The 20943-nt window shown below is 38.8% G+C and overlaps 1 protein-coding gene across 1 annotated transcript in view; it reads right to left on the bottom strand.

Annotated features, from left to right (window-relative positions):
• The window catches only part of MARCHF6 (membrane associated ring-CH-type finger 6), a 77743-nt gene that overhangs the window by 39279 nt on the left and 17521 nt on the right, over positions 1–20943 (bottom strand). The window contains exons 2-9 of the mRNA XM_059916105.1: positions 18917–19013; positions 18044–18117; positions 14900–15043; positions 10529–10601; positions 6384–6552; positions 4698–4887; positions 3025–3086; positions 2375–2407 (exon numbers count right to left, since the gene is read on the bottom strand). Of these exons, the coding sequence (XP_059772088.1) occupies positions 2375–2407; positions 3025–3086; positions 4698–4887; positions 6384–6552; positions 10529–10601; positions 14900–15043; positions 18044–18117; positions 18917–19013 (842 nt within the window). The remainder of the gene's footprint in view (positions 1–2374; positions 2408–3024; positions 3087–4697; positions 4888–6383; positions 6553–10528; positions 10602–14899; positions 15044–18043; positions 18118–18916; positions 19014–20943) is intronic.

The following is a 20943-nucleotide window of genomic DNA, read 5'->3' as shown; positions in this document are numbered from 1 at the left end:
ACGATCGGGACACCCAAGCCTGTTTGCCCAGGCCCACTACCTCCCCCCACCATCAAGTTAAATGATCCTTCCAAGGGGGCCATGGAGAGATTTTCACGAATCTTAACATGGTAAGATTTTCTTTTTAGAAAGATGATTCTAATCAGTTCCCAACTTGCCACAAATCCAAGTGGCAAGAAGATGATAAGTTTAAGAGAGGACTACTACTGTACATTCCTACTTAGCATGTGGGCTCATATCACTTAATGTTTCAGCTTCTCTGCCTTCAGGGCTCCCAAACTGTCCTTATCCTCAACATCTTTTGTGCCTCAACCTCTAGTTATCTTCTATAAAAACTCCCTGCTGGGCTTCCCTGGTGGCACAGTGGTTGAGAGTCTGCCTGCTAATGCGGGGGACACGGGTTCGAGCCCTGGTCTGGGAGGATCCCACATGCCGCGGAGCGGCTGGGCCCGTGAGCCACAACAGCTGAGCCTGCGCGTCTGGAGCCTGTGCTCCGCAACGGGAGAGGCTGCGAGAGTGAGAGGCCCGCGCACCGCGACGAAGAGTGGCCCCCGCTTGCCGCAACTAGAGAAGGCCCTCGCACAGAAACGAAGACCCAACACAGCCATAAATAAATAAATAAATAAATAAATAAATAAATAAAAATTTAAAAAAAAAAAAAAAAAAAAAAACTCCCTGCTGACAACTCCCCTCTGCTAAGAAGGCCTGACTAAGCCCTCTTCTATGCCTCTCGTGTCCTATACACACCGTTTGTCAGAGTCTTTACCTAAAGTTCCTTGTTTACATGTTCATTTCTCTCTACTAAACTATAAAGAGTCTTTGAGAACAGGTACCCTATTTCATTCATTTCTGAATCATCCAATAACTATCACAGCTGGCACATGGTACATATTAAATAATTTTCAACAAATGCATGAAGTCGTCCTGTGGTTTTTTTCTAAAAATTAGAATGGACTTGAGTTAACACCACTGCCTCAACGACTTCTATCACTCATCTATGAGGGACTGATAAAGTAAAGGACAGAAATGAGTATATAGCCACATAATACCTTCCATACTGACCATACTCAAGCCTTGAATAGGAGCTCACTAATATCACCTTCTTACTAATCTGTGAATTATCATCAGATACATTCCTCAAAATCCTCACACTGCTAACCTCAACTTCCTATTCTGGCCTTGAAGAGAAAGCCAACACTGTGGACCCCAGAGGAGACAGATGGAAATTATCTGACTCTTCAATGACATTGCTGGGCCCCTGGATCAAGCACACCTGAAGCCCATCCTTCCTCTGGACTTCCTCCTGTGTTACTGGTTTGGTCAGCTGGGGTTTGGCTACCTGTCACCAGTTCAGGCATTAAATACTGCAAGGTGGGACTTTTTTTTTTTTAATCATTTTTTAAAAAATTTTATTATTTATTTTTGGCTGCATTGGGTCTTCGTTGCTGTGCGAGGGCTTTCTCTAGTTGTGGCGAGTGGGGGCTACTCTTCGTTGCGGTGTGTAGGCTTCTCTTGTTGCAGAGCATGGGCTCTAGGCGTGCAGGCTTCAGTAGTTGTGGCACACGGGCTCAGTAGTTGTGGCTCATGGACTCTAGAGTGCAGGCTCAGTAGTTGTGGCACACGGGCTTAGCTGCTCCACGGCATGTGAGATCTTCCCGGACCAGGAATTGAACCTGTGTCCCCTGCAATGGCAGGTGGATTCTTAACCACGGTGCCACCAGGGAAGTCCCACAAGGTGGGACTTCAAAAGAAGGCCAAGTATTCTTAACTACCATCAACTTTGAATTTCATTTTCTAAAAATCAAATATGTTTAATAATTTCCTTTGTAAATAATATTACTTTTATGCTTTGCCAGTTATTTTCAATGCACAAAACAGACTTTCTTCAACATATCAAGTCATCAAAAATCACAGGGCATTTTGACCTTTAATATAAAAAGTCAGAACATATTGTAAATCTGCAATCACTGAATCACTAAGACAAATAATTAAGTCGCAATTCTGTTATTAAAAAACATTAGCTTGGACTTCCCTGGTGGCGCAGTGGTTAAGAATCTGCCTGCCAATGCAGGGGACACAGGTTTGAGCCCTGGTCCGGGAAGATCCCACATGCCGCAGAGCGACTAAGCCCGTGCACCACAACTACTGAGCCTGCGCTCTAGAGCCCGCGTGCCACAACTACTGAAGCCCTCATGCCTACACCCCATGCTCTGCAACCAGAGAAGCCACCGCAGTGAGCAGCCCACACACCGCAACGAAGAGCAGCCCCTGCTCGTTGCAACTAGAGAAAGCCCACGCACAGCAATGAAGATCCAACGCAGCCAAAAATAAATAAATAAATAAATATATTTAAAAAAAAATTAGCTTTACTTACTAGAAAAACGAGTGATCCATCAAGTCCTAGCATCTAAAATAAATAATATGCATTAATTCAAGATGCAACAGGATTTTTTATTCTATTTATGAAAAAAGGTCATTTTCCTTTCAATATTTTTAAACATAATATTTACCCACTACTTTCCAATACAGCCTATCATTTTCAGAGAAGGAAAAACTTCTGTTCATGGGAGTTTTGTATTTTGGATCTTCTTTTAATCCAAATCATATGATTATAAAGTTACAATTTTCCATCTTGGGTTCCAACTCATTAGATATGGAGCCAGTCAAGATTTCATGATACAACAGTATTACTCTGTCAACTGAAGCATCCGAATAATACTTAAATTTAAATTGTTACTTCATTTTCAAAAGTCCACAATTTCAAGTTAAAGATTTTGTAAGTGGAGCAAGGTTTGTATTAAAGGCCAGAAGATAGAAAAAGGTATCAACAGACCTTTATCATAATATTTTTAATATTTTCATCACAAATAATACATTACTTAATTTTCCCTAGAAATTAAAGTTCTGGTAATTGTTTTCACTAAATGTAACTGGAAAATTAGTGTATACATCTAAATATGGCCAACTTTAAGATATGTTAGGATTAAAACACTAGGATACTTGATAGAAAGAAGTCTTACTCACTCTTTCCCATGTAAGCTCTTCTGCAGCTCGGTCCCACTCTAAAGCATTCCAGTTCATGTCATCTGGAAATATAATTGTAGTTTAAAGATTACTGATAGAACTTGAATTATTAATAATAAATATACTCTTTTAATTTGGTGTTTTATAACTGTTGTTGAGAAGGTAAACCACACTTAAAAGTTTTCCAAACTGAGTATCTGATTAGGCAATTTTTTAAAAACATAAATAAATACAACATACAAAATAAGATGATTCTAGATTGTGGTAAGTGCTAGAAAGGAAATAAGCAGGGTTACGTGAAACAGAGGAATTCCACAGCTCTGAATCAAGAATGAATACGGTGGATTTGAGAAAAGTGAAGAAGCCAGGGGACCAGAATTCTCTGGGTGAGGAGGAGGGTGGCAGAAGATGCAGTATGACAGACAGACAGGGGTCAGATCATACAAGAGGAATGTGAAGCCAAATTTTATTTTGTTCTTTAACACAATGGGGAAATCACTGACAGATCTGAAGGGCAGAGAGCTGTACAAACACTAATACAGTGGAGCAAGAATGGAAGAAGGAAGACCAGGCAGGACCTACTGCATTAGACAAACAGAAGGAAACAAGGGCCAGCACTAGGGTACAGGAGCCGCGTTCTCAGAGCCTTTGAACATATACCCACCTCTCCCTGCAAAGGCCCCTTGCTCCCATTACACAACTGGCTTCTCCTCATCCTTCACGTCTCAGCTCGAGTATCACTGAATCTGAGCTACCTGGGGAACCTTATTTAAAGTAGGTCTCTCCTCAGTAGCACCCTCAGAGCAACGTGCACATTTACCACAATGTGTCATAACAAACTTGTTCACTTGGATATTTCCGCTTCGTCACTAGACCAGAAACTCCATGAAGGCAGGGACCTGGTGTTTGAGTGCCTGGCACACAAGAAACACTCAGGTATCAGCAGTGATAAGTGGACCCAGAGACAGCGCAGCGCTTGACAGGAAAACTCTGGGGCCAGAGGAAAGAAAAGAAGGTGGTGACCTACTGACAGCTGACTGGCAGGCTGGTCTCAGAAGTTCTTTACCCCTCTGGAGTTATACCGCCAGAAAATGAGAAACTGGTTTCTTTGGGTGCTATCTGGCCTGCAGAGTACACTTCAACAATTCTTCTTTGATAATAAAAGTTGCACTGACTCAATAAAAATGGCAAAGGAATAAGATAAAACTGTATCAAGTTCCATTTTAAAAAAACAGGATCTATTCTAACTTACAAATAATGTCTTCCTATCCATCCTATAAAAAGTCCTGTGTAAAGCAGAATTTTATTTTACTTTTATCTCATCTAATCTTATTTTATTTTATGGCCACACCGCGTGGCACTGTGGGACCTCAGTTCCCCAAACAGGGATTGAACCCGTGCCCCCTGCAGTGGAAGCTCGGAGTCTTAACCACTGGACAGCCAGGGAAGTCCCTAAAGTACAACTGTAAAACACAAAATGTGCCCTGCTTCATAGAAAAAAAAAGTATGCATATGTATATCCATAAATGCAAGTCTGCCAAAATAAAGTAAAAACAGGTTAGAAATAGAACTTCAAACCCATTAAATTTTGAAAACCCCAGTCCTCCCCAAGGTGAGCTGGGAGTGGACTCATGGTCACGGAGGAAGGGTGAGCACAGGCCGGCGGCCATTACCCTGCGCCCCATTGTTGGCATCAGCTGCATCTTCCCCGCCCGCGTCATCTTCCTCCTCATTCTCCTCCTCCTCCTCTTCCGCCTGGTCATCCTGGGCTGCAGGGTTTTCCCCCACCACTGCGTTCTCAGCTGGTGGGTTAGCAGGCTGGTCGGGGGCAACATTTTCAGCACCATTTCCTCCTGCTGGAGCCTAAAATGACAGAGGAGACCAGAAACTTGGCTAACTTGTCTCAGTTTTGCTCTATTTTCAAATAGCACCCTCCCTTCTAAAATAAACAAAACTAGAAAACAGACACAAACTCCATTAAAATTCCAAAAAAAACCCACCTCTCAAGGGCATTTCTTCTAAATGTATCTGAATTTGGATCAACTTGGTATATAAGAACATAAACTCATTTAACAGTGTATATATTCATTCAATATAATTTAGAGATTAACATTTCACAAAGCATTACAGAAAACAGGTTAACAAATCTGGCTATCTTGAATACATCATTCCATAATCCTTCTTTATAAGGCATCTCTTATCTTTACTGACCACTTCAGGGATGAAAATATATTTATGTATCTGTTTACACACATACTGATATATAACTTAATTCTTAGTTATCAGTTCACACTTGAGGAAAGGTTTCTCATTTCTGCTGAGGAGGGTAAGCCTGTCCTTATGAACTTTATCAGTTTCCACAAGCATGCTTCTCTGGCTCTTCCTGAATTCTGCTACCCACCAAATGCAAAGACCTAGTTGTAGTTAATTAAAACACTGAACTCCTATGGAGTTAATGAAGATTCTAAAAGAACTGTATTAAAATGCTTCAAAATATGAGGTACGATGATGAAAGTATTAACACTAGGTTAAAAACAGCGCCCTTGCTGAATAGTCCCATTTTTCATACGTGTGGTTTTCAAAGGAGAAGTTGTACTCTTAATTCTGTAGAAAAAAGGGTATGGCAGAATTTGATGAAATCAGTCTTCACACTAAAAAAAGCCAAAGGGCCTTAAATGAAAAATTAAGTCGTTAAGTATCGTTAAGTATTACTTTGAGTTAATTTTATAGTCAATTTTTTCATAATAAAATTTTACAAAGGGCAAATTGTTTTTGTATTGTAAGTAGCCAGTTTTTTTTTTTTACATTTTCAGCCCTATAATTTCTCAGTAAACAAGATACTAAAAATCATTTATCATATCTTCCTCTTCTTAATGCCTCTAGCAGACGCTCTTGTATCTAAGCATGTCATCTCATAAATAAAAAGTAAAAGTGTACAAGACTGTTATCAACAGTACTCCAATTTTTCTACTTTTGGTAATGTTTCTACTAAAAGCAACAAAGGTGAGGCATTTTACACATGAAGAAACTAATGAACAAAGAGGGTAAGGGGGCTTCCTTAATGTTATGCAGCACGTCAGAAGCCCATGCGGGAGGTCTGTATATTAACCACCAGGCCGGCGGGAACCTGTTAACCCAGGCCAAGGGAATGAAAGCGCATGAAGTATACCCCCAGTGTTGTTCCCGGGTAACAACAGCACTCTCCTGATTTCTCACATCTCCTTCCATCTTCCCCCAAACGTTGTCACTGTCCTGCTTTGCAACGAGGGACACGGGAGTCAAGGGTTTGGGTCTTAGAGGGTGACAATAATTCTTATGTCCTACCCAAATACAATGAATTTGGGGACAGAGGGCGTTACCTCATTTTGGTGGTGCCCAGCAGCGTTGAAGGGCGGAGCGGCGTGCTCCAGCCAGATCGGGGCGCCCCCGTGGACTATCTGCTCTCGCAGCCACACCAGGCTGATGAACGCACACAAGGTGCACGTCACCACAAAACAACCCTGCAAACAATCCGCCAACAAATTGTCCCTATTAGAAAAAAAAAAAGTACACAGAATTACTCCAAACAACACTTAAAATTAAGAAACCAAAGGTAACGACATTCACTTTACATAGAAATCTCAAAAAGAACAAGAAAAGTCAGTCATAACTTTCTGGTGAAAAATCAGTCTCTCAAAAAAATTATTTCTGAGGATGGTGGCAATTTATCTATCTTACAAGCTGGCCAAATATGTTTATTTATATATTTGTATTACTATGTGTTCATATTTTAGAAAGCAAAGAATAACATCAGAACTACATAAATCGGCTATCCAGCCTCTCTTTGAACATAGCTGAGAAAAAGGAAGGCAGCAAGCAAAAAACCGAAAGTAGCCAAATACTTGACAAAGGTCAAATATTAAATATATGTAATTTCCTAACGATACATGACTCTGTCCAACCCTTACTAAGAATATCCTTATCCTTATTTTATACACAAGTTTAACCAACTTAGCTGATACTTAAAAACCCATGAAAATGAACAGAATCAGCAAATCAGCAAGGCGGAGAAGGGCCTCTAGAAAGGCCTAAAGACAACATAAAGGAAGGCTGAGAGATACACAGTACACAATGCGTGAGGCAAAGAAGCCTGTGGTACACTTTACAAATGCCTCATTTAGAACGCAGATTAAATTTTGACGCCAACTGCAAATATACCAAAAGTATATTAGTTTCTCAACAAATCCAGACAGATCAAGTATGGTTCACGTGAAAATACACAGAGTATAATAATACTGAACACCTCTTTGTTCTTTTCCTCTCTGAAGGAGCATATCCTTCCCTGGTCTATGTCTGAGTTCAGAGTAATTCAAAGGTAACTCAAGAATCTTGGTAGCCTTTGGAAAATTCACTACCATAATGGACGTTTTTCCCTCCATGGAGAACTTAAGGAAGGGTCAATTTGGGAGACCTCGGCCTGGTAGCTCCAAACTGAACTAATGTGGCCCTCAGATGTTATCTGGAATATACCTTAATCAAAAGAGGAATACTGATCACCCCCTTGCTAAGGACCCCTCCAGACCATTAAAATTTTGATAGGTTGGGACTAAAATACCCCCTTTTCTACTCCTTCCTTGTCATCAGCAATAAGAACAGCAACTGCTCATTGCAGATTTTATTGTAGATTTTTAAATGGTGACAAACTCTTTGCAGAACCCTTTTCTTTTCCCTCGCACCTTGAACCTGGGCTGATTTGTGAACTGTCTGAACCGGAAGCCAATGTCCTGAGTTCTGAAGCCTAGAAGAGAGCTTTCGGGCTTCCACTCTCACCCCCTTAGAATGCTGCCCTGAGACCACCGTGTAAAGAAGCCCCACTAGCCTTCTGAAGAGGCCATATGGAAGAACCAAGGTACCCCATCTGAGACCACCCCACCCCAGTGACACACATGCGTAACGGAGGCAAGCCCAACAGATAAACGGGTCAGCTGAGCCCAGCCCAAACTGCTAACCCCCAGAATTATGAGCAAATAAAATGTTTGTTGTTTTAAGCCACTAAGTTTTAGGGACAGCATGTTTTGCAGCAATAGTTAACTGATAGGCTGCGCCTAGAGAAGCTGAGGAACTGAGCTACAGAATATGTAGCAGCTGCTAAGATATTAAGAAATTTTAAGTAAAATTTCAGAAAATGGATTCTACAGAGAAAAATGAAACATTACTCAGAAAAAATAAGTGATTTACTTATAAGTGCTTTCAGAAAAACTGGCTCAATTCTTCAAATTCTAAAAGGCAGCATGAGATTACAAAAGCAAACCACGCTTACAATTTCTTTCCACTATCCCCACCAAGCTTTCAGCATTCTTCCCATGTCAATGAGGAAGCTCATGAAGGCAACTCAGGTGTGGCCCACTAACCAATCAGGTCACAGAGAAAAGGAGAGCCTGCCAACAGAAGGCAAGCAACAGCTCTGAGTTTGGGTGATAATTTTGCTATGTATTAACACAGTGCTCAAAATTCACATACAGTTTTTACATGTGTTTGTGAATTTAATCTTTGAACAGCCCACCCAAATCCCTGAGGCATGATCTTCCTCATTTTACAGATGAGGAAACAGGGGCTCAGAACTGTCCAATGATTTGCCCAAGGTCACCAAAAAGTTGCAGATGCAGCAACGTTTTAATTCCAATGTCAGGGTTCCTTCTGTTACAACCAGCTACCTCTTTGCATCACCTAAGTGATCACACTTGCCAAACAACCAGATGTTTAATGGTTCCGCCAACAAGAAGTAAAGGTGGTAGGCAAGTAAAATACTGCCTTATTTGAGACTAAAATACTAAATTTTCACTGACATGGCTTCCATAAACACCTGTTTTTCACAAAGCCAAAGCCTACCAATTTAAGCTTTGGTAAACATTAACATATTTAGCCACATAAAACAGAAACCATTAAAGAAGTAACACACCCCCACTTTACTGAACAGCACAGATGGGACCTCAAGTCACCTCTTCTAAACAACTGAGATATGACTGGCCGCTACACTGTTCTCTCAAAAATTACAATGATAAATACAACTCTAGCCTCACGCTAAATGGAACAAGACTGCCCTGTTTGAGACGGTTCTTTTATTAGTTCATAGATATTAAAATATAACTTCCATCACGCTTAGCAGTCACCCCTTGCTTTTTTCTGACCTCCCTCGCTACTTCTAATATGGGCCTTTATTTTGTATACGATTCCTAAATGAAAGCCGGAGGTGAGCTACATCATATACGTGGAGACATATGAATGACACTTCAGCCAAGATTGATTTTTCTTGTCTCTATACTAAGACTGTGTTCTGGATGGCTGATATAAAAATCTGATGTCCAGAAATAGTAACGCTGTCCTATTTGTTTCACTGAATCACTTCACAGAAGGTCAATATTTTCATACAAAGGGTTACCTTATTATACTATTTCTAAATTCTCAAGTGCGTCAAATTACTGCTTCTCCTTTTTATGAGGGCCACAGCTATTAGTGCCCTATTTTCAAGATCCTTGTCTACTTATAAACATTACTTCGAAGGCTGTTGTAATGTAAAGAAAGTTCAAGTTCAAAACCTTTTATCTTATCTATTCCCTATACTGCCAAAGAAACACATAAATTAAATAACTTGCCTGTTCTATCCAAAAAAGGTAAAACTAGCAAGTAGGAAAACCAAGTTGCAAACACATCTAATATTTCTAAGTATTTTCAGCCACGATTCAAAACAATGATGCAGACACAAGCAACTTAAAAGACCTCCTCGATTTCTTTTCTATCAGAAATGTAACATGCTCTCCTGCTCTCTTCTATTGCCATTTGGCTTATTTTTATAATATATTCCGCATGCTTCTGTTCTAAAAGACAGTCTTATATTGTTCTTTGCCTTTACTGACATAGGGATCAGAAACCTAAGGTCAACTGGGTACAAAAGAAGATTTTAGCAAACAGAGGTGCAATCTTTTGCAAACTTAATATTCTAATGATCTTGATACAGTTAATGATTTACAGCATTTCTAACATAAATAATTTTGAAAACACATATATGTCTTTCCCAAGAAACTGCAATTACAAAGCTTTATGTCAAATTAAAATACAGTAAAACCACCACAGTGAACAAGTTTTTACAGTCCACCTCCTAACAATCACAAAAAACATTTAAAAAAGAAATTTGACTTCAAATGTCTGTGTTGTTAAAAACACATGTTTAAATGAACCCCCAGCATATCACTATATGGAACAGTACATTTCTTGCACTACACGACAGCTTATTTAACTAGCTGTCCCACCGTTACCAAACAGTCCTTTAAGATGGGTATGTTTTAAAACATTTATATATGTCAGCTATTTCCACTGTAGCTGTAACGTTAGAATAGGTAACATAAGGTATTATTTGTCCTTGGAATAGGAGGACTTTTCAAATTACAACAAACACAAGTATGCAGAAGAAAAAATGAGCACCATTCACAACGTGCAGCCTTCTACCACCACGAGGTTCAATACTTACGTGGACAGCATGTCTAGTGGCAGTGTCAGTAGGGAGCTCACAGAGCCAGTAAACAAGCACTTGTAGATGCGGCCTACCAAGAAAGGGCATGATGGCATATAGTCACAACTCTCATCATAACTCATACAGTCGCTCAACTAAACAGAGGTAACGTGGAACACTGCGAATGCCACTGAAATAAACATTTAGTCTTTGCAAGGTTGAGCCTCATAATACTAAAGTTAAGAAAAAAAATGTCAAGCATTAAAAATAGTGACAGTAAAGAATAAATGTTACACAATAATGTTTAAAGTTTTGATTCTCTCTAGATTTACTTGTTTTTATTAAATGAGCTTAGATGTTTGAAGGCGGGGAGGGAACCAATCTCCAGAAAAGATCTCCAAAATGATAATACAGAGTATTTTCTTGAACCTAGAATTCTAAAATTCATTGAGTCTGCTCATGAAAATAAAGTTTTGGGGGTACACATTTTTGACATTAAGAGGACTTTTCAGTAGAGTACATGCTTCAATGCTATGAATAGCAAACTAACAACCAGTTTTTGACAAACAGATCCAAGGGTCCTCAAAAGGACAAAATCTTAAATCTGGCCATGAAGGGAAAAGATGAAGTAAGGGCAAATACACAGCCATCCCCTTACCCTCTTAGTCAGAAAAGGCAGAAACAGATTTGGAAATGAGGCCCAAAAGCTGAGGTTTCCTTTCAAACCAGTACTTGTGTATTAGTTTAAGCATTTCCTATAGCCTTGTACCAAAAATTTAGTGACTTCAATGGCTGTTTTCAAATGCCAAGTCAAAATGGAAAGACAGGAAAAGATTTTCTGTAACAGAAATTACTTACATATATGTATAAAACATTCAAAGCAAGTATGCTTGTAACAAGTAAAAGTGACAAACAGCCAATTGTCTGTAGATAAGAAAACGGACTCATTAATTAAAGGCCTCCTTACTAGCATGCTTAAAAATAAGGTAGCTCAACACATTCCTACAGGAAAAGACAGCCATGGGTACATTGCTAACTTAAAGGAAGAAGTTACAGAATGTGTAATGGGTGACATAATTTAGATTTTAATTGTGTGTGAGTGTGTGTAAACAAGTCAGAACAGAAATCAAGCTTGTTACCTGTTACTTAAATCCTCAAAGTCCTTACTTAATTTTTGACTACTTGATCTACTGATTTCAGAGAAGTGTTAGTCTTCCACTACAACTATGAATGTTTTACATATTTCTAAGTCCTGTTTGCTGGTGCATAGAAATTCTTAAGTTTTCTTAGTGGACTATGCCTTTTATTAATATGAAATAAAATGCTGTTCCTCATTTAAAGTGTTTCATCTTGAATAATATCTGGCTGGTGAATACTGTTCCTGCGTTTTGTCAGCCTTTGTTAACAAATCCCTCTAGCATTAACCTGGGCTGTTTCGTACTTATCTCTTGTAGTGGAACACTTTCATACATACACAATTATGAGGCTCTATCTAAACCCTATGATCACAGATATTGCAATCTTATCTTTTCTTCTCTTTTACTCCCCTTCCTCAGCCCTCCCTTCTTGTCTTTCCTGTCTTTTGTCAGACTTTACAAATTTTACTGTTTCCTATTCCCGCTCCCTAGGATGAAAACTCATCATCTTATTTCTATTCTCCTAACAGTTACTTAAATTTAAGTTTTGTTACTTTTTTATTAAGATAAAATTTATATAAATATTAAGTGTGTCTGGGTGAGTTTTTATATTAGTATATATCCAAGTAACTGCCACCCAGATAAGATTCTCAACATTTCTAGCTCCCCAGAAGGCTCCTTCAAGCCCCTTTTCAGTCAATATCTCCAGCAAAAGGTAACCACTATTCTGATCTCTATCACCATAGATCAATTTGGCCTATTTTAAAATTTCACCTAAATGCAATCCTACAGTCCATACTCTTTTGTGCCTGGCTTCCTTTTCTCAAAGAAGTGACGTTGATCCATGTTATTCTATGTCGCGCCAGCCAGCTCCTTTTTCACCACTATGTAGTATTCCATTATAGGGATAAGCCACACTGTAACCATTCTACTGTTGATAGTTGTTTGGTTGGTTCCAGTTTTAGACTACTATTATCAAAGCTGCAGTGACGACACTCTTACACACATGTCTTTTAGTGGACACAAGGCTCTTATACCTGTTAGCAACATTCCCAGAGACAGAACCACTGGATCATAAGGTATTTATAATATTTACCACTGACAGATAACATCAAACAGCTTTCCAAAGTGGCTATACTTTATATACTCTTACTATCAATGCATGCGTTTTGCAGATGCTCCACATCCTAAGAAGGATTTGGCACTGTCTTGTCTTTTAATTTCAGCCATTCTTCTGAGTACGTAGCAGCATCTTCTTGTGCATTTCCCTGATGACTAATGATACTGAGCACCTTTTCACATGTTTATTGGCTATTTAATCTTCTTTCCAGAAACACCTGTTCAAATCTGCTGTTCACTTTTTAATTGGCTTGTCTTCCTTTTTCTTACTGATTTATATAGTTCTTTATATATCCTGGATACAAGTCCTTTGCTGGATATGTGTATTACAAATACTGTCTCCCACTCTGTAGCTTGCCTTTCTCTCTCAAAGGTATCTGAGCATGAATTAAAGTTCTTAATTTTAATTAAGTCAAATTTCTCAGTATTTTCTTTTACGGTTGTTCTCCTATACTTTATTTTAGAAGTTTTTTGGTTTTAATGTTCACATTCAGGTTTATGACCGTCTAAAATTAAGTTGTGTCAGGTGGGAGGTAATGGTGTGGGTCATTAGCTCCACATGCCCGTCCAGCTGATGCTGTACCATTTATTGAAAAGACCATCTTTCCTCCCCTGAACAGCAGTGGCACCTTTGCTGTTAATCACCTTTGCTAGTTCTGGACTCTACTTGGTTACTCCTGTATTTTTAATGCATAATTACACTGTATTTTCCTGTTTTATCTAAAGCATCTAAAATTTCACCACAAATAAGACAGCCTAAAAAGCTCTCAATTCTATACTCCCCTCACAATTTCTCTCGTTAAGATCATCTAGAATTTTAGTTTCCAGTTGATACCTAAAAAATTATTAATTATTGTAGACTAACAACAATTATGACTTAGCTGTAAGAAGCACTTGTTTCTTTTTCTCTGGAGCTCACACCTTTCCCTGTCTTTGTTTCCTTGCTCGTTTTAGTAAAATATATTCTCAAACACTTTTTTCATAAATAATTTGAGGTAGTAAGCTTTCCACGTCCTTGCATCTATTGAAATGTCTGTATTTTGTCCTTCTATCTGAGAATAATAAGATTTTGGGTTCAAAAATTTTGCCACATGTTGACTATTCTGCTGTCTTCTAACATTCAATGTTGCTGATTTTAAGTCTGATGCCAGTCTGATTTTCATGATTTTGTAGGATAATCTGAAAGCATAACATCTATACACCACCCTATTCAGCACTGGAAAACTTCAGAATGTGTCTAGGATTGTCTTTTTCCTTTATCACAGTCAGCTCTCTCTCTTTCAATCTCTTACCCTCTGGAACTACTTACTAGACAGATACTGACACAATCGGATGTAGCCTCCATCTCTCAAATTTTTTCCCTCATACTTGCAACTTCTTGTCTCTGAGTTACATCCTGGAGAACTCGTTGCTCAATCTTCTAGCTCACTAATTCACTCTTCAAGTGAACAGTACCTATTCTGCTTTCATAAGATTTTCATTTTTATAACTGATCAAGTTTATTTTACTTTATTTTAAGGAGACATGAGGATATTATTATACTTATTTAAAAATCTCGTTTGCGGTTAACTCTAAAGAATCCTATCTATATACTCTGGCACCATATACTATCGACCCCTCTCCATGTCTTTAAGAACACAAAGAACCTAAAAAGAATCAACTAAGAGTTAGTATACCAATCTCCCAAAGAGCCTCCTATATTTGAAAGATATGCTTCCCAATTATTCAGCACCATTAGATATGTGTTTTTTAAAAGAGGTTTAAAAAAAAAAAATCTCAAAAGAACCCATCTTTTGTCATCCTTGAGAGCTCTAATAAACTTCAAGGAATAAAATATAATTTCCTTCTAATTATGGTTTGATTTTGCTTTTTCAATTCTTTCATGAACTTTCATTATTAGCCTCTGTATGCTGTGTTTTTCTTTCCCATATTCATTCAAGAAACTGACCTGTTAAAAAATGGTTTTTAATTCAGGTGAATAATGTTTCCTAAATGAAGTTTTCCTAATACATGACATTATAATATCAAATAATCAAATATCATTCGAACAAAACTATGATGCCATATTACTTTATAATATTAAATAGTTGTGCAATGTTTCAATAACTCCAGCCACAGAAGAATGAATACTCACATGCTGTAAGAGGAACAACTCCCAACCATGCAAAGGCCACAAGTGTATAATGAAACCAGTATCGTATTGCAGTGCCAATACTTGTAACCAGTCCAGCAAATATGTCTTGGATTGGAAGCCGCGAAGGCATATCTGGGGAATAAACTATAAGGGGGGAAAAGTTCACATAATTTCATGAAGATTCAAATAGGTTATTTTCTAGGCAGGTAGCACTATCTTAACTTTCAACATTTGCAATTGTACTTAAATATTTTTTCCTATAAGAAAAATGAACCAAATAATCACAATAAAATACTACATTTACCCAAAAGTCATTTATGAGAGCAAATCACATAAGAAATGTAGAAGCCAACGAAACAGGCCCCTGAGCAGGAAAAAAGATTCAAGAGAAGTACACATCCCTCACTCATAGCCAGGAACTTTATGTAAGGCTAATTTACACATATTTCAGCATTCAAACACGATAATTATCTGGTTTCTCAAATTATAAAAGATCACATAAAGCAAACAGGAGCAAAAGGTGAAGCTGACAGATGTCATCAAGAAAGAACCCTCCCCCCATGCCAGCCTCAGAAATAGCACTCAAAATGCACAACAATCTGCAGCAGACCCACTTGCTGTAAGAGCAAACAGGCCACTGACGTCTGTTAGCCACTCCCCACCCCATTTTAGCACAATAATCAACATTCCAAATGGTAAATTAAGGTCTTCCCACTTCTCTGCAAAGCGTGGTTCAATACTCAGAAAAAGAGGTTCTGCCACAGGTAATATTGTGATTTATAAAAAATACATATCTGGTCGTTCAGATGACCAAAATATATTTCTCATATACATTTGGTCTTCGTCCACAGTTCCTGGCTCACAGCTCCTGAAACCCTAGGAATTTTCTAAGCAACGTAAGCCATAAAGGTGTCTTTTGTTATGTTAATGAGATGACTTTTGAACCTGTCTGGGGCGGGGGTGGGGAGAAAGAGTATGGCACGGGTTTTCCAAGGGAGCCAACCAAGTAATTAGAGGGTTGGAACTTTCAGCTCCACCCTTCAGACCTCTGGGGAGGAGCGAGGGACTGAAGGTAGAACCAATCGCCAACAATCAATGATTTAATCAATCACGCCTATGTAATGAGGCCTTCATAAAAACCCGAAAGGCCTCAGGTTCGGAGAGCTTCCCAGCTGGTGAAAACAAGTAGATCTGGGGAAAATGGTGCAGTTTCCCTTCCCACATACCCTACTTTATGCATCTCTTCAATCTGGCTGTTCCTGAATTATATCCTTTTACAATAAACTGATGATCTAATAAGTAAAATGTTTCTCTGAGTTCTATGAGCCACTCTAGCAAATTAATCAAATCAAGGAAGGGGTCATTGGGAACCCCTGATTTTAAGTCAGTTGGTCAGAAAGTCAAAAGCAAAACTAACAGCCTGGGTTTGCGACTAGCATATGCAGGGGGTTGAGGGACCCCAGTCCTTTAAGGACTGAGCCCTCAACCTGTGGAATCGAATGTTATCTTGGAGTAGACAGTATCAGAATTGAGTTAAATTGTAGGACACCCAGCTGGTGTCCTGCAGAACTGCTTACTGGTGTAGGGAAAACCACCCCACACACGTGTTGGAATTGGTACCAGAACCTATGTACACACGTTTTAGAAAGATTTCCTTTGTAAATGGTTCCAGTGAAAACCACTGCTCTACCACAGGTTTCTCAGAAAGAACATACAGAAGGAACAAAGGCCTCTTTCTCCAGTAAGGCCAAAACAAAGAGCTATGATAAATAAAGTTTTAAAATCAGTGATCTGAAATTTATGAGAGCACTATTACAAAACTGTTCACAGCTATAGACACAAAGGAGTGAACAAGTAACAAACAGCAACTTTTTACAACACACCTACAAAGACCGGTACTTTAAGAGGATATTTGATACACAGGAGCAAGTCATTAAACCAGTAAACAGAGTTTTTGAAAAAGATAAACAGAGCACATGACCGTCAAATGAAAACTAAAAGGTACAAACACAAGCTTTTATTGGCCTCAGAATAAAGAAGCTCACATGAGTATTTCTTATCAATCAAACTTCATGATGATATTCAATTATTTAGTCTTGCAGTTTGCAATAAACCTTAAGCTGTACAGTTTTTATGCCCTACAGAAAATAAAGACTACAAAATAACAGAATTGACATTTTTTGAGCACAATGAATACAAAGCTTCAAAAGTGAAACTGTAATGATTTTAATTATATACACTCATCACATAAAGACAAAGTAAAACTAACACTAATTTATAGAATTTACACTCAGCAGCTCAAGATGCTTAAAACAAAAACTAAAGCATAAAAAAATCTTTGGGGGAAGGGGAGAGCAATATACTAGGATCCCAGAATGAAAATGTGCTTCAAATTCTTGATAACTTGCCAGTATAAACCTCTACTTATTTAAGATGAACAATATTAAATATCAATCAATAGGTAAAGGAGTTATAATTAGAATTTTAAAGATCTGCAAAATATTTACCATAAGCCTACAAAATACTGAGCTTAAAAAGTCTTATTTTAAAAAAGTGAATTAAGTATTTGTCTTTATTATTATTCCAACCAACATAATTTAAACTCAAAAGATATCCCAAATTTGAACAGGGATGGGATATTCGACAAATTCAAGGCATCAATAATTTTTCTGGGTAAATAATGGTATTATAGCTATATTTTTTTTAAAAAAACATTACTCTTTAGAGATACATGCTAAAATATGTACAGATGAAATCATAAATGATGGGATTTGCTTTAATAAGGATGGAGAGGTGCGAACAAGAGCAAAGGGAATGACATGTAAAGGCTATGAGTTGAAAATGGATGAAACTGAGTGATGGATACATACAGGCTCATTATAACTTTGTACACGTTTGAACTTGTCCAGAAGAAAAAATATCCCACAAATTAAATCACCTGTGTGTGGTGTGTTAAAAGCTGACGTGTGGTGTGTTAAAAGCTGACGTGTAGTTTTTAAAAATATTTTCCAAAATGTTATAGCAATACTTTCTATTACCATAAAAAACAAATTAAGCTGAACACAGTTGCTTTAAAACTGTTGAAACACCTCTATGTGGCCAGTTATAACCTAGAAATGCAGTGAAAACTTCAAAAGAACTTACTTGGTGTGAAAGCAAATCTGTGCTTGCATAATTCACAGTATTCTTTTCGACTGTGTTTCAGCCACTGAACTAAGCTGCAATTACAAATACATTCATAAGTATAGTGTTTATAACAAACAAACTTTTAAGGTTTCATTGAAAACTAATATTGCTTTACTAAAATTTTACAAATCACAGAACTTTTACAATTAACTTTTTATCACTGATGCCCTCTGAGTACAGAATTATAACAGATAAAGATAAAAACGACATGTATTTCCTCTATTAAAAAGCAGTTTCAATTAACTGAACAATTAACTAATCAAAGTAAATTGTAACCTCCTCAAAGAGAACTGAATATAGAAGAATCTCCAAGCATCAACATCAGTTCTAATATTGGTCTAATGATACTGCTACCTGGTGGCTAGATCTATCACTAATTGGCTGGCTGTGTGACCTAGAACAAGTTACTTAACCTTTCAATGCTTCAGTTCCCTCATCTGAATAATCATAAAATCATAATTATACTCCACCTTGCAGTTTTAAGGATTAAATGAGTTAAAATGTATACAAGCAAAGAGTTACTACCTTACACAAAGCATTTCCTAAATGTAAACTGTAATCATGCCAAGCAAAACTAGAACACCGTAACACTTCCCATGAACATTAGCTCTCCATGGTAGAAATAAACAAATGGGTACTCACGTGCATCTGAAAGACAATATACCAAAATGACACGGCATGGTAATAAGAAATATGGGTAATTTCCAAATTTTCACAATAAAAATTTTAAAGAAATAACTAGTTACAGAGAAAGTTCATTGAAACAGTCTCCCTTATTATACAGATGACAGTAAAGCTCAGACATAAAAATTTTCTAAAAGGATGACTCACCATTCTTGATGGATAAATTTAATACTGCCAGTACACACACAAGGATGATAAAGAGGTTTCTCAGGTGTTCCTTCTGACCGACACACTCTACATATATCTATTAATGAAAAAAAAATTGAATTATCTTTGGTTATAACTTTTAAAAAAATAATAGGCCACCAAAAACTAAAATATTGCATGTTAAAGCAAGACTCTATCACTAGGTAAAACATTAATCAACATCATGGAGAACTAAAAAGTGTGATCAGGATGATAATCTAGTATATCTGAAACTTAAAAATTTTCTTTTATGTAAAAAGGTCAATTGTTCCTTTGTATGAGAGCTCTGTAAATAAATCAAAATTGAAAATAACGGAAACCGTGGTTTTCTTTGAAACCGTACTTCCTCATAACCAACAGATTATAGATAGAAATATGCAAAATCACTTCACCATTCCTGTCCTAACAGTTTAAAGTCTAAAGTCCTAAGTCCGGTCCTAAGTTTAAACTTCACAAAAACACATCGAAACAGCAGAGCGGCCCTAGAGGGAGAGACAGACAGGAACAGACACACACACAATAGAGTGTGGAGGGGGCATCCCAAGACCACGAAGGCCAGAGAAAGGCGAGCCAGAGGCCACCTTAAGCAGAAACTACGGAAGCTCAGGGCTACGGGTCGGCCACCAAAGGGCAGCAGCTCTTCCTTCACTCCCTCCACCCCCGCCCCAAGTGATTCTCATGGCACTACTGTCAGTCTTGCCTGGGGTGGCGGGTGACATACAGATGGCCGAAAGCTATCCCTCAAGCTCGCTTGCTCGGTCCTTAACGCGGTCTTTCCGCAGGACCACCTACCGAAACCTGGTTGTGATTTTCATTTAGACCATCTTCTCGGTGATCCACCAAGACCAAATGCCAACCCCAAGTGGGCAATCTGAGGGGCAATGGGCAGTATGAACAACGGGCAAGGACTTAATGCAAGCTTCTGATCTACTCTCTTACAGGGAATTCCTTATTAATGAGGAATAATTGCAACCCAGAGCCCAGCACTAATGGATTTAATAATGAATCCCCAGCACCCGTCAGACTGGGATACGCACATGTTGAGAAGTGTGGCGCAGTTACGGCCCCTTAAGAGCAGCACAGACTTGTGAATGCTCAATCCTGGGTGGCTAAGCAATATTTGTCGAAGTTAGGGATATCAAGCACTGGGGGTAACCTAAGTGGTGAGCACACTAGTCTCCCCGATTATCAATAAGCCAGACAAATCGCTCCAGCAACACAGAAAGGCCGCGCACCACCACCCACGTAAGAGCTATCAAAGTGCCAATCCTGTCTGTGATGGAGTCACGTAGGGTTGTCCAGGTTGAGTCAAATTAAGCGCAGATCACACCACTGTGCCTTCAAGTTTCAGCTCTGGAACCAGACACTCCAGCTACCACCATCCGAAGGACTTCGGTTTCCCATAAGCTGCCAGCAATAAGCTACCGGCACATTACCGGAAATAAGGAGGGCAGTCGGCATTGTTCATGGTCAGAACAACATGGAATCAGAATCTCTTCAAACCTCCCATTTTCACCTTCATCCTTAGGTAATGAAAACATCCACGGCAAAAGCTTTCACTGTGGTCGGTCCTGCATCAATAAGACTGAGCTCTAGCGGTGCAGTACGAGCACCCCAGCCATCCCGTCCAATCGGCCTCCACAATCAACCTCCAACACAAACAAAATAGAACCACGCTCCCATTCCAGGATTTCCAGCAGCAGTGTGCAGGCAGCTCGCGCCTGCTTTGAGTACTTCAATTTCTTCAAGTGCACACTTCAGCCCACAGAAACTCGACTAGGAGCCAGGAGGGCGCCGAGAAGCAGGGGGTAGGGATGGAACGGAGGCTCCCCATCCACAAACCCGCGCGGCAGATCATACAGCATTTTAACTGCACCGAATTCAATACCCTGCCACTGAAGCTGGGGATTACCTCAGCTGCCGGTACCAGATTTGCCACACAATGAATCTGCCTTAAAGGATTTTAAGTGGACTCATTCCAATTACTG

The sequence above is a fragment of the Balaenoptera ricei genome, chromosome 3, assembly GCF_028023285.1.
Source record: "Balaenoptera ricei isolate mBalRic1 chromosome 3, mBalRic1.hap2, whole genome shotgun sequence".
Taxonomy (NCBI): domain Eukaryota; kingdom Metazoa; phylum Chordata; class Mammalia; order Artiodactyla; family Balaenopteridae; genus Balaenoptera; species Balaenoptera ricei.
This window is presented reverse-complemented; position numbering and strand designations above follow the sequence as displayed.